Genomic DNA, 13376 nt, shown 5'->3' on the forward strand with positions numbered 1-13376 from the left:
TCATCAAAGAGGGTTATACAACTTTGTAGGTGTGGAACTTAGGCTATCTTTTGAACTTTTCACGTGCTTCTGATCTTAGACCCGCCAGTGACTTACTCAACAACACCTGGATGGCTGCACTTGAGAAGCGAACTTTGTTAAATGCCTTCTATATTAATAAGCTTGCCCCCTCTCCTTTTCTAAATACCAGCTGCATTTCCCCTACATTGCTTAATATTATTCAGTGAGCTTAAGCAAACACTTTTACTGATACTTATTTCTAATTTAAGCCCTTCATCCCAGCACTTAAGAAACCTTTATTTCCATCCCAAAATGAAGTCTTAGACTAAATATTAAATTAATCAAACATTTTAACATTAAAAAAAGGACAGATTTTACATTTTTATTTTTTTTCAAACACAAGTTGCAAAAGTGTCCGGTTTTGGTTTTCCGCCAAAACGTTTAGTGATCATCAATATCCTTTCCGCTTCACGTATACCGCTGAGTCGTGCACCTTGAACAGTACCATAATGACCGACAGATGTCGCTTCACCAGCAAACAGAAGTACCGGTGCTACACTGTCCTTAATCAATGGTATCGGCGAACCAAGATCTTTTATATGGGCTAAAAAGGATTCATTGCCTAAATATGTGACAGCACCATACGTGAAAGCGTTATGGCCCCAGTTTGAACGTAAAATATTCTTTGGATATGGTATAGTTTGATTTGAAAGAAAGGTACGCATTATTTCGGTTACTTTTTCAACAATCTGGAAAATAATTGAAACAAAGTTTAATCATTGGATGAAGGTAGTTTTGTTGAAGATGACTTAAAATATTAATGTAAATTGGGCAACATCAAGGAGAATCTAGCTGAGGCTCAAATTAGGATTAAAGGCAAATTAACCCTGGACGTAAAGAACTTGATGAAGCTGAAGAAATTCTTTGGTGGTACTCTTGAACATATGGAAGCTCCAGAACAGCCTTATATGGCCATCATCTGGAGCTGGAGGAAGAAGAATGTGAAGAACTAGAATCTTCAGAATACACTTCAGAATCTTCTTTTTAAATATGACGAGCCATCCCATGGAATATCAAAAAAAAAAGTCTGTTATCCCCGAATTACCAGACTTCCCTGATTCAAGTACCTCCCTGGAGAGGCTCCCTTAATCTGGTGGAGCCATCTGGAACAGTTTAGGGGTACGTGTTATCACCATGGAGTGGTTATCTCTAACGGTTAGCTTCACGAGTCTTCCTAGGGTATATCCAATCTATAATTCTCCCAGTTTCCTTTAATTTGGGTGAGTTTTCATCAGAATATCTTGGGAGGGCATTCAGAGGGAAGGATGTGATTATCCTAAGACTATCACTGCTCATCGCTCTAGAACTTTTCTAGGTAAAACCTGGGTGGTGTGTGGTTTAATGAACTGGGTGACTTCTAGGTTGTCGAAATGAAGTATACGCATTTCGAAGGGGTTAGGAAAATATCTGAGTATCCGTCTGTACAATAACAGATAAACACATTTCTTTAAAGGGCATTAGAGGCTCAACGGAAGCTAGAATGGTCTAGGCTTAGAAGAACTATCGCTATAAAGAAGATCTAAAGATTAACTCGAAAATTAGGATGTGGCAGAGATTTTGAAGTCTCAGCCTGTTTAGTCATTAAAGTCACTTTAAAAATCAGTGTTTACACTTTTTTTAAAAAAAGAAAACTAGCAATCAAAGTACCTTAACCGAGGAAACGGTTTCCACACAGAAAGCTTCGTCACCACCAACGGTAACCAGCAGATTTTTACCATGTGAAGGAGCTTCCTCAATTAATCCAATTGAATTTAGCCAATCTTCTTTATGAATTTCATTTTCCGACCAAGCTAAACGAAATTTCCCTTCTGTTGGCAACCAAAATGGTCTCTTATAACCTAGAAAGATTTTCGCCACATTGCCAAAACCTAGCTTGTTGATTGCTTCTAATTTTGATTCTGGCAGACATGGACAAAACATTTCTTCATGATGTCTTTTGAGCACGCCCAAAGATACCGTTAAAATCACAAAATCAGCTTGAAATACTGTACCATCACAACAATAGACTTCGGCACGTCTATCATCGTAGATTGGATGTTTCCATTTTATGGTTCTGATAGGTTTTTTGAAAATTATATTTTCTTTTGGTATCATATTGATCATTGGACTGAGAATGCTGGAAAATCTTGAAAAAAAGATTTAAATAAGTAGAAGTAAGTTAGCTTAATATGTTACTCAAATTAAAGTTAAATATTACACTTTTTTAAAAAAAAGATCTGGTGCAAATTCATCTGATTTTCCCTCATTACAATTCTAACTGAAAGCTGCGATTACATTGAAATAACAATAGAGGGAAGCCTACCCTTTGTATCGTTAAAATTGTCAGTGCCATTTACAAGAAAATCTCAAAAAAAACTTAATCAGTTAAAGAATATTTCCTGTTTATAATTTATTTTTTTAAATTAAGAATTCTCTCGAAAACTCTTCTTTTTTTTTTTAATTTATTTGCTATTCACAATCTACAAAGAATAGAATTCGTAATAAGGGAATACGATAAAAGAAGAAGTCTTCATGACTGGATCAACTTGAGGAGAGAAGCTGCCCACCGGCAACACTCTCGCTGGAGTTTCTTACTTTACTGGAGATTGTCACGAGGCCAACAGCGTTTCAATCGTCGTGGAGGACGATCTGGAATCGTTGTGGAGGCGAGATTTAGAACAAGAGGATTGGTACAGAATGGAAGAGAGTCAAATAATTTTCTATACTTAGATTTAGATTCGTCAGTTATATATGAGATTTTGAGATCGTTATGGAGAGTACAGTTAGACACATAAAATGGAGAATTTGTAATCTGTCGGAGAATTTTTGATTGGAAGGACTGTATTCTTTGTGAATTGGAATGTTTGGTTGAAACCCACAGCTCAAGTCCGTAAGTCCAGATCGGTTTAAGTACACTGTTGTATATTAGAAATTTATGTTTCAGTGGTAGTTTGGATTGTCTGCCAATTAGTCGTAACAGTAATTTGTTTCGTCGGTTGAGTTCTAGTCTTTTCAGTTTAGTGTGCGGATTCCACGTTAGTCTTTTGTCGATGTACATCCCAAGGTACATACTAAAAGCCTGCCAAAATAAAACCAAGAATTTCCAGTTGGGATACCGGAATTTACAACCGGTAACATTCTCTTCCCTGATATATGCAGATGACCTGGTTTTAATAGCAGACTCTCAGGCGAAGCTCCAACATAACATCAATGTGTGGGTGGAAGAGCTAGAAAAGAAAAATATGGAAGTGAATTTAGAAAAAAGTAAAACCATGGTAGTATGCAGAACGGAAAAGAGACACAAGATAAGAATAAAAGGAAAGACACTGGAACAAGTAGGTGTTTATAAATATTTAGGAGTTTTGATTAGCTCGGATGGTAGAGTTAAAGACGAGCTTAACTCAAGATGTGCGGCATCGGGGAAGTTATTCCAAGCCATCAATAAAAAATTTGTCAGCAAAAGAGAGGTATCTAAGCAAACTAAGCTTAGGATATTCAACTCAATATACCTCCCAACCCCTACATATGGGTGTGAGTCCTGGGCCCTAACAAAAAAACAGCAAAAACCGCATACAAGCGGCAGAAATGCGATATCTCCGGAGAGTTGAGGGAAAAACAAGAAGGGACCGCGTAAGGAACACTACCATTAGGAGTAATCTGGGTTGCGAAGCAGTGGTGGAGCGGATTATGCGCACCCAACTAAGATGGTTTGGACATATGAACAGAATGGAGGACACAAGACATCCTAAACGAGCCTATGAAGCCAGATGTTCGGGTAAGAGACCGAGAGGAAGGGGTCGGACAATGTGACAGAGAGCCTTAATAGGACTGGAATAACAGTCAACAAAGCCAAGACAATGGCCAGAGATAGGGACGGATGGAAACTTTTTTTGCAATCCTCTACACTGCAAGGTAGAAGAGGAAGAGAATAAGTAAGTAAGTATGGAGAGTAGAGTTAGACACATAAAATGGAGAATTTGTAATCTGTCGGAGAATTTTTGATTGGAAGGACTGTATTCTTTGTGAATTGGAATGTTTGGTTGAACCCCACAGCTCAAGTCCGTAAGTCCAGATCGGTTTAAGTACACTGTTGTATATTAGAAATTTATGTTTCAGTGGTAGTTTGGATTGTCTGCCAATTAGTCGTAACAGTAATTTGTCGGTTGAGTTCTAGTCTTTTCAGTTTAGTGTGCGGATTCCACGTTAATCTTTTGTCGATGTACATCCCAAGGTAGCGAACTAAATTAGCAGAAGGAAGAGGAATTGAGTTAAAATTTAAAGTAGGACAAGAATTACGACGCAGAGTAAAAGTTATCTGTTCGCACTTATGAGTATTGAATTTGACTCTCCACTTTTTGGCCCAGGGTTCAAGTTTGTTTAGATGATATTGTAGATGAGAGGAGGCTGTAGTGGCGTCTGAGTTAGAAGAGAGAATAGCAGTATAGTCAGCGTAAGTGCAGAGCAGTGTGTTTGATAGGTCAGATGTGTACACAGTATAGAGAAGCGGTCCGAGAACACTTCCTTGAGGTACACCAGCCCGTGCCAGAGAATAGTCGGAAGAGGCAGATCCACAACTTATCTTAAAGAAGCGGTCGGTAAGAAATGATAGTATAATCAAGTAATAAGTTGATGGAAGAGAACTCTTTAACTTCCACAATAGTCCTGGGTGCCAGACTCGATCAAAGGCCTGAGCCAAGTCGAGAAAGGCCCCACAGCCTAATGAATTTAAATCTGTATAATACGTCACACTCAGGATCATGCTTATTTAGAGAGCTTTAGAGAAAAAGTCTCACCATTAGAAAAGTCTTAAATCAAATTTGTTTCCATATAAAAATCATCGCAAGTGAAGATACAAGGAAGGCTGTCTGAAAAGTTCACCGTTGATAGTGGCCTAAGACAAGGAGATCCATTGTCACCTATACTTTTCAATCTTGTATTGGAGACTGCGGTACGATTCTAAATAGATTGACACAACATTTAGCCTACGCGGATGATGTTGTAATCACAGCAAGGCATTAGCAGGATCCTTTCAGGAATTTGAAAGAGCAGTCAAAAAACTGGGACTTCGAATTAATTTCGAGAAAACTTTGTATATGAAATCGTCTAGATCCCCATTAAATAGGCAGAGAATATCCAACTGGGCGATTATACCTTTAGAGCCAGCAACTCACTTCAAATATTATAAGTAAGTAATAAAAATCATCGTCTAAGTATCAAATAAACGATTTTTCATTAATTTTTATTTAGCTTTTCTTATTGTGTGGACAGATATACAGACTCGATTTTTAATAACCACTTTTCCTACTCTGAGGGGCCTTGAAAACGTTTATTTCCGGTAAAAAAAACTCAAAATGGAAAATTTGCAAGATCGCTGAACTTCCTTTTTGGGCGGTTTAAGAGGAAGTTGTTAAGAAAGATGTCTTGTTCTGTAACTTTTATAGTTAATGGCGATTTGTGATTGATTATTTTTGGATGCACTAGATTTTTTTTTTTTTAAAAAATTAAAATTGTTAGTAATATTCAAATTAATTATTTTTATAAAATAATGTTTTAAAAGAGTTGAAGAAAAGGTTTTTTTAAAAAAAAAAGAAAAAGGGATTTTAAAAAAGTCCTTAAAAAAAATAGGGATAAATTTTTAAAGGGGTGGCGCTGAAGAAGTTATGACCTTAATTTGTTAAAAGATTCTTTCCAAAACAATTACCCCTTTTTTATAGCCGTATCTCCGCCCGGAATTTCAGTTCTAGCGCCATACTTCTTCACTGGAATGCTCTCCAGATTTCCTCCCATCCTTGCTTTTATATCATTAGTCAAACCATACATCACTTTGGAAGCTAAACTTCTTTCACCTTCAGTGAATTTCTTTTTTAATACTGATTTAATATTTCTATCCAGATATTGCCTAAGTGAGATATTGTCATGCGCACTGCTTTCACCAGACTTAAATAATTCTTTAGCTTTCAGTTTTATAGTATGGAAATGTTGTACAGCTTTCTTGCGTATATGTGCTTTAATTACTTCTCCATCGCTGGTCAAACAGACACCACGATAAGGTGAAAATATTTCTAAAGGTGGTTTTATTAGATTTTCTTGACAGGCTAGATTAAAGATCATATTACTATGACAACCGCCGTAAATCCATTGGGCGCCAAGATCTACCGGTGAATGTTCACAATCGCAGGTATAGATACGTCCGCCTGGTCTGCAAGAAGAATATTTTTTTTTTTTTTTTGGAATAAATCTATTTATTTTAGATATTACTTAAAATTAAAAAAAGATATTGATAAGGGATTTTTTCACGAAAATTTAGTAATTTTTTTTTAACTTCCAAGCATTCCAGCAAATTTTGTGATACGTAGTACTTGGTTACTGAATCAGTATTCAAAAAAATAATGAACACCAACGCCAGCCACAGTTCTGGATTCGGATTATTCCCAATGTTAGTCAAATATAATCATTATTATATTTACACCCAGAACCCATTATGGCTACCACACAGAAAAAAAAAACAAGATATTTTAGTTGTAGTTCATTGTTTTTGGTGACTGATTTATAGTTTCAATAGGATGAAAAAATAAATGCCATTTCAGTCGAGTAAAATTTATTTTTCTGCAACCATGAAGGGAAGTTCTCATTACTCAATTAAAATCAGCTGTGTAATGCCCAACTTCCCACACTAGTGGGACAAAATTGCCATTATTGTCACTTTCCTCACTAGAGGGTGGAAAAACTTTATTGTGCTTCCTTGATATAAGAAGTTTTGTTATTAACATAAATATTTTCTGTAAAACTTTAATAAGCATATTTAACGTAACTAAATAATTAAAAAACGAATATTAAACGATAAAATAAAAATTGAAAGGAATATAGAAATAAAAATAATACTTTAATAAATAATTACGATATTTTTAATTATAACAGTTAAAAAGGTTATAGTGTTACCTTATAGAAATTTAAAATGGATTCTAGTGATTCCTGTTTAGAAAACACTCCTCCATCAATAAAAGAAACAGCAGAAAATGTAATAAGTAATGTAAACACGTAAGTAATGTAAATAATTGTAATATAACAATAAATGTTTATAATAAATAAATTACTTTTTGTAGACTGTAAAAATGAAATTTTTAATTTTTTTAGTTAATAAATCTAATGGTTGCAGAAAAAATATAATATTTAACTCGAGTGTAAAGTATTTTCCTCACATTCGGCAATTTGCACTCGCTCGCTCGTGCGTGCAATCCCTGCCTCGCGTGAGGAAAAGTACTACTTTCCACACTTGTTAAATAAATAACTATTTGCGGAGCTTTCGACCTAGTGACTAGGTCATCTTCAGGGCTAGTTTAGAAAGTAATACTTTTACATTTCAGGTGATTCGATTGGTTTTCGTCTTGTAATTGTTCATGAACAGACAAGACAGAAGACACACCAACCCTGAAATGTAAAAGTATTACTTTCTAAACTAGCCCTGAAGATGACCTAGTCACTAGGTCGAAAGCTAGGCAAAATAAATTTTACTGACTGAAATGGCATTTATTTTTTCATCCTATTGAAGATATTTTAGGTTTAATAAAATTCCTTCCCCTTAAAAACAGAAAGATTAATAAAAATTCTATCTACGGCCTTGGCCGCCATACTAGTTGACCTACGAACTTCACTATCAGGTATCAATTATTGGGGATTTACCTTGGCGCAGCTTCCAATATGATGACATTTTTTACGCCACATTGAAATAATCTTTGCGCGGCCGACAAACCCGCCACTCCGGCACCAATGATTAAAACTTTTGGCTGTTCAGATATAGGTCCTACGTCACAGACATCTGGCACGCATGGTAATTTCTCTATACAAGGACATGGTATAATATTGGTCATAGTTCGGTTGAACAAATTTTGTAATTTCCTGAAATGCAATTTTTTTTTTTAAATAAAACTTTGATTAACTAAAAGGAAAACGGAAGTTATTATAGTAAAAGTGAAGAATAGTTATAGCAAATAAAGGTACGGTGTTCGGAAAAAGCCTAACCACGCTAATTTTATAAAAATCAGATTTCCCTGGAAAAAAAAGGTAGTCTGGAGATAGATCTACATGTAGCTCTGTAAAAATTAAAAGGAAATCGTGGGAGCCACTTTTCAGAAAATCCTAAAATACGGAAGAAAAAAAAAATGTATTTAGTAGCAATGGTTCTTCCGGTAAGTGTAGTGCGAGACGGGACTTTAGTGAAATCGAAATCTCTTCATTAAAAACTGACCCCTGAAGATGGATGAAAATCCGAAACCGGGCCAGGGATACAACAAACACCCTACGACGATGGATAAAATATTATCCAGCACTATAGGAACCAACATTTCCAACCAGAAATGTAATCAGAAAACTTACTGATACTTTATTTTAAAACAGTTTTACAATAATGGCACTTATAACGCAATACATGTATGTCTTGCGGTATAGTAGAACTAGATTAGAACACGGGGCCGCTTCTGATTGCCAAGGTTAGTAGAACAGTTCAGAGTTCTAATCTAGTTCTACTATACCGCAAGACATACATGTATTGCGTTATAAGTGCCATTATAAACTGTTTTAAAATAACGTTTTCTGGTTACATTTCTGGTTTGCGGTACAGTTAATGTTATTTTGATTTGATTGATTGATTCATCAGTGAAATTACTGGTTATTTTAGTCTTATTTTTTTTTATTTATTTCGCGACCCACCAAACTAAGACAGAAAATCAATAAAAATTGATGACTGAAATTGACAATAATTTAGCTTCCCTTTTTGGATAAATTCAAAAAAGTTTTCTTTTCCCAAATGATCAAAAGAATTAAGTAGCTGGATGATATTGTAAGAGAATGTCATTTCTCGAATTTATGGATGGATTTGTGGACCTTAGAGGAATTTTGAGGCTATTTTTCGAAACTAGTCTACAGAATATCGGTATCAAAAAAAAAAAAAAAAAAAGCGAAAAACAATCTCAAAAACGAGCCAAATTAATTGAATCAATAAACTAAATTTTTACTGCAATATTCAGCCGAATAGTAACGCAAAAGTCTCTATTAAGCTTTAACCAAATCACTGCTTATTGCGTTTTATAATATCATTTTATTTAAAAAAAATTTAACTAACATACCATTTTCGATTTATTAACCACCTATACACAAGAATGTTGGTTACCATTTGAAAACATTTCATTAAAAATTAGAAACGAGTAAATTTTGTAAAAAATTTCAATATTATTGATGTTTCGTTCATTTCCATGGAAATTTTAGATAGATCATATAAAATTAAAATTAAAACAAAAATTATTTTTAAAAAACTGAGACTCAAAACAGGGAATATTGTAAACCAAAAAATAAACAAAATCTAGTGGGCACTTGAACGTACTTTTGTGCGTGCACACAAATAACCGGTGAATTGATATTCTTCCGTACAGGAAGTTACCCAATTAATTATAAACGCTTAAATAACATACTGGCGATGGTACCGAACAAAGATACTTTGGAGGCGAGCTTATATTCACCCCTTTCCCTAAGAACACCAATTAAAGCATTAAAAAATAAATAAATAGAAGTGATAGTCCTACATGATCGTATTATGTACTGAATTATCAGAATGGTACTGGCAGAAAACTATCTAAAAAAAGATTTGGGGCAATAACGCTCTGCGAAACGGAGTAAGACGCTAACAACCGGGTTACTTGTGCTGAAGTTAATATTTTTGTTAAGTATTCTCTCGACTGATTCTAACCTTACGCCATAAAATCGCCCTTTCTGTGGTTCTAGTTCATCTCATTCAATCCCAAACCACATTACCGAATCCAGCATTGCATGTTTTCATTTATTATACGAACTTTAATTACGATTAATAGTTATTTATTTAACAAGTGCGGAAAGTAGTACTTTTCCTCACGCGAGGCAGGGTTTGCACGCACGAGCGAGCGAAGCGAGGCGAGTGCAAGTGCAAATTGCCGAGTGTGAGGAAAATACTTTACACGAGTTAAATATTATATTTTTTCTGCAACCATTAGATTTATTAACTAAAAAAATTAAAAATTTCATTTTTACAGTCTACAAAAAGTAATTTATTTATTATAAACATTTATTGTTAAATTACAATTATTTAAATTACTTACGTATTTACATTACTTATTACATTTTCTGCTGTTTCTTTTGTTGATGGAGGAGTGTTTTCTAAACAGGAATCACTAGAATCCATTTTAAATTTCTATAAGGTAACACTATAACCTTTTTAACTGTTATAATTAAAAATATCTAATTATTTATTAAAGTATTATTTTTATTTCTATATTCCTTTCAATTTTTATTTTATTTTTTAATTATTTAGTTACGTTAAATAAGCTTATTAAAGTTTTACAGAAAATATTTAATAACAAAACTTCTTATATCAAGGAAGCACAATAAAGTTTTTCCACTCACTAGTGAGGAAAGTGACACTAATAGGAATTTTTCCCCACTAGTGTGGGAAGTTGGGCATTACACAGCTGATTTTAATTGAGTAATGAGAACTTCCCTACATGGTTGCAGAAAAAGTTTATTTTTTATTATATCCTCCTGTAAAGAGGAAGTAATCCAACCCGTAAACCATTACCGGAACACTACACATATATTTACAAAAAAAAAATATGAACTTTTTTTGTGTTTACAGCGCTGAAAGCCGATCGTAAAAAGCTGAAAGCTGAAAAACTTGATCTCCTAAACCAAATGAAACAACTTTACGCAACTTTAGAAGATAAAGAGAAAGAACTGCGTGATTTTATTAGGACATTCGAACAGGTATTCCAGCAGGTATTTATGGAATTATCAAAATTTATAATCAATGTTGGATTTTTTGTTTGTTTTTTTAATAAAATAGGGTGAATAGAAAAAAGATCGATTTTTCAAGTTTTATTTTTAATCTCTTCGACTCTGGTTCTTTACTGAAAGATGAAGTGAGAAGGCCTTTACCGTGGACACGATCGATTAGCTCTCGATTATGCTAACGAGAAATCAATTCAGTAATACGGTACTTCCAGTTCGCCCGATTTCGACAAAAACCTCATTGTGGCACTCTCAGCTGTCAACTTAGCTAAGTACCAAATTTGAGCTTTCGTCTGTAACGAAGGCTCATATTTATCACAGCTTAATTTTCCGGTTTATCCATTTCTAAGAAAATCTTATATCTACTTAAAAAAACCCGAATAGAAAACAAATTATATTCGATAGAGGAAATTGTAAATTGACGGGCAACTTATTTCGATATTTTTGTACTAACTTGAGAAAAAAAGCCTTTCAAAGTCTGTATCGGAGACCGGGAGGCATGGAGACGTGAACCCCCAGTGGTGGGAGATTCGATGTGGTACAGAGATGGCTCCAAGATGGAGGAGGGTGTGGGAGCGGGAGTGTACGGGGTGAAGCAGAAATGTGGGTTTCCGGTTAGCCCCAGGGAAACTAGCTACAGTTTTTCAGGCTGAGCTAGCTGCAATTAGGTTCTGCGCTACCGAGATTAGTGGGCGAAGAATTATTGACTCTAAGGTCGTAATTTTCCTGGATAGTCAGGCTGCTCTACGAGCTATTAGTTCCTACCAGGTCAACTCAAAACTGGTTTGGGACTGTCTGGGTGCCCTGAAGGTAATTAGTGACCATAATAAGGTCTTTCTGGTTTGGGTACCTGAGCATTCAGGTCATAAGGGAAAACGAAGCGGCAGATTTATTGGCCCGCGAAGGCTCTGCGTGACACTTCGTTGGCCCGGAGCCCTGTTTTGGGGTTCCGAAGTGTGTGAAGACTGCGGCCATTAACTTATGGGTGCAGAGTAGGTCTCAAGAGTGGTGGCTTGCCACCACTGGGCAGAGACAGGCGAAGGAGTTCATTAAAGGCTATACGCCGAGGCTGACCTGAAGAATTAATCCGTCAAGGCCGCGTGGGGCTATAAGGATGATTGTAGGCCTATTAACTAGCCACTGCAGGCTCAGGAAACACATGCATCGCAAGGGGCCTGGCAGATGATAGCCTTTGCAGGTTCTGTCAGGTGAAGGAGGAGGAAACGGCACTGCACGTATTGTGTCAGTGCGAGTGGCTCGTATGGCTAAGGATGTTACTCCTCGGGGAGGAAAAACCAAGGCCTGTGAGCTTTACCCAAGAGTCGCTCTCCAGTATCAAGAGTCTGATTAAAAGGATAGGTCTGGTAGGGTGAGCTTTAGAGTGAAGGGAGCCACAATAGATCCAAAGGGGTCGCAGTGGCGTAGGCCTTGAGGCCGCCCTAGTTTAATCTAATCTAACTTGAGAAAAAAACGAAATTTCAATTATTGTAACGTCATCTCAAGTGAAAGGTCGAGAACTTTCTATATTGGCGTAGTATTTTTATTAAAATAAATTTTCAATTTAAAAGCTCAGAGGTTAGTGCACCGGATTCCCACGCAGATATTCCGGATTTGAATCCAGCTGTTTTTACCCCTTACACTTTCTAGAAGCTTCTTACAGCTCACTGCCCGATGATAATGTTTTCTTTTACGAAAGAACACTTACCGAAGACTGGCAGATGATGTGCTTTAAATTAAAAAAAAATAAATTAAATTATAATTGACTTTTTTGTAATCACCCCTAATTAATTTATGAATAATTGTCTCATCTAAATAAAAATTACGTACTTTTATTGCACATTTAATTTACATCTTATTTTCACCATCATTAATGTATTGTAATTATACCTAAAACAAGATGGAATGCTTTTCTTTATTTTGTATTTCTTAATCCTATATTTTCATTGTTTTTATTTTCCATTTATCTGTTTTTCCAACTTAAATCACCATTAAAAAACCCCCCTCCCTTATGTAATGCTTGCGAAAAATAAAATTTTGAAACACCTCCATAGGCACTTAATTCAAAAATTTAAAAGCACTTTTACACCGTCACCTAAACTTAATTTAAAGCTCTAAAAAAAAAAAAAAAAAAATGAAAAGCGATAAACTTCCATAGCTCTTCTTCATTCAGTTAAAAAAAGAAAATTGAATAATTTTTCATATTAAAAAAAAAGAAAATATACAAAAAAAATGATTTCCTATAAGGAAAATGTAGACTGTCTTGTGTGGTTATCTTCGTAGAGTGATCTCTATCTCTGTTACACAGTTTCCTTTACTCTATCTCTCTCTCACTAAACACTCCCCTTTGCTGAGTTGAGCTCCCGAAAATTTTCTCATAATCTCATTTTCTTTTTTTTCTTTCTTTTTTTCCATTTTTCTTCGTCGTTTCTATTTTCTTTTAGATCATATAATTTCTCAAGTTTCACTGAATTCAAAAAAATAAATACCAACTTTCTTTTGGAAATATGAAAATGTTGACCCCTTACACA

At 35.2% G+C, this 13376-nt stretch overlaps 2 protein-coding genes across 13 annotated transcripts in view; one reads left to right on the forward strand and one right to left on the reverse strand.

Annotated features, from left to right (window-relative positions):
- Liprin-gamma (liprin protein kazrin) overlaps positions 1-13376 on the forward strand; it is a 433354-nt gene that overhangs the window by 376575 nt on the left and 43403 nt on the right. For 11 of the 12 annotated variants that reach the window (XM_074113719.1, XM_074113717.1, XM_074113726.1 and 8 more), the window contains one exon: positions 10697-10836. In XM_074113719.1, the coding sequence (XP_073969820.1) occupies positions 10697-10836 (140 nt within the window). The remainder of the gene's footprint in view (positions 1-10696; positions 10837-13376) is intronic. The other variant, XM_074113720.1, reaches the window with a different exon arrangement.
- Positions 355-9318, reverse strand: LOC141446847 (peroxisomal N(1)-acetyl-spermine/spermidine oxidase-like). The gene is made up of 5 exons (XM_074113716.1): positions 9162-9318; positions 7720-7935; positions 5741-6238; positions 1708-2185; positions 355-749 (listed from the first exon to the last, which is right to left on the reverse strand). The coding sequence occupies exons 1-5, from the start codon at positions 9221-9223 to the stop codon at positions 393-395; spliced, it is 1611 nt and encodes a 536-aa protein (XP_073969817.1). The 5' UTR covers positions 9224-9318; the 3' UTR covers positions 355-392.

The sequence above is a fragment of the Rhodnius prolixus genome, unplaced genomic scaffold (genome assembly GCF_049639745.1).
Source record: "Rhodnius prolixus isolate KJV_2025 unplaced genomic scaffold, Rpr scaffold_7, whole genome shotgun sequence".
NCBI lineage: Eukaryota > Metazoa > Arthropoda > Insecta > Hemiptera > Reduviidae > Rhodnius > Rhodnius prolixus.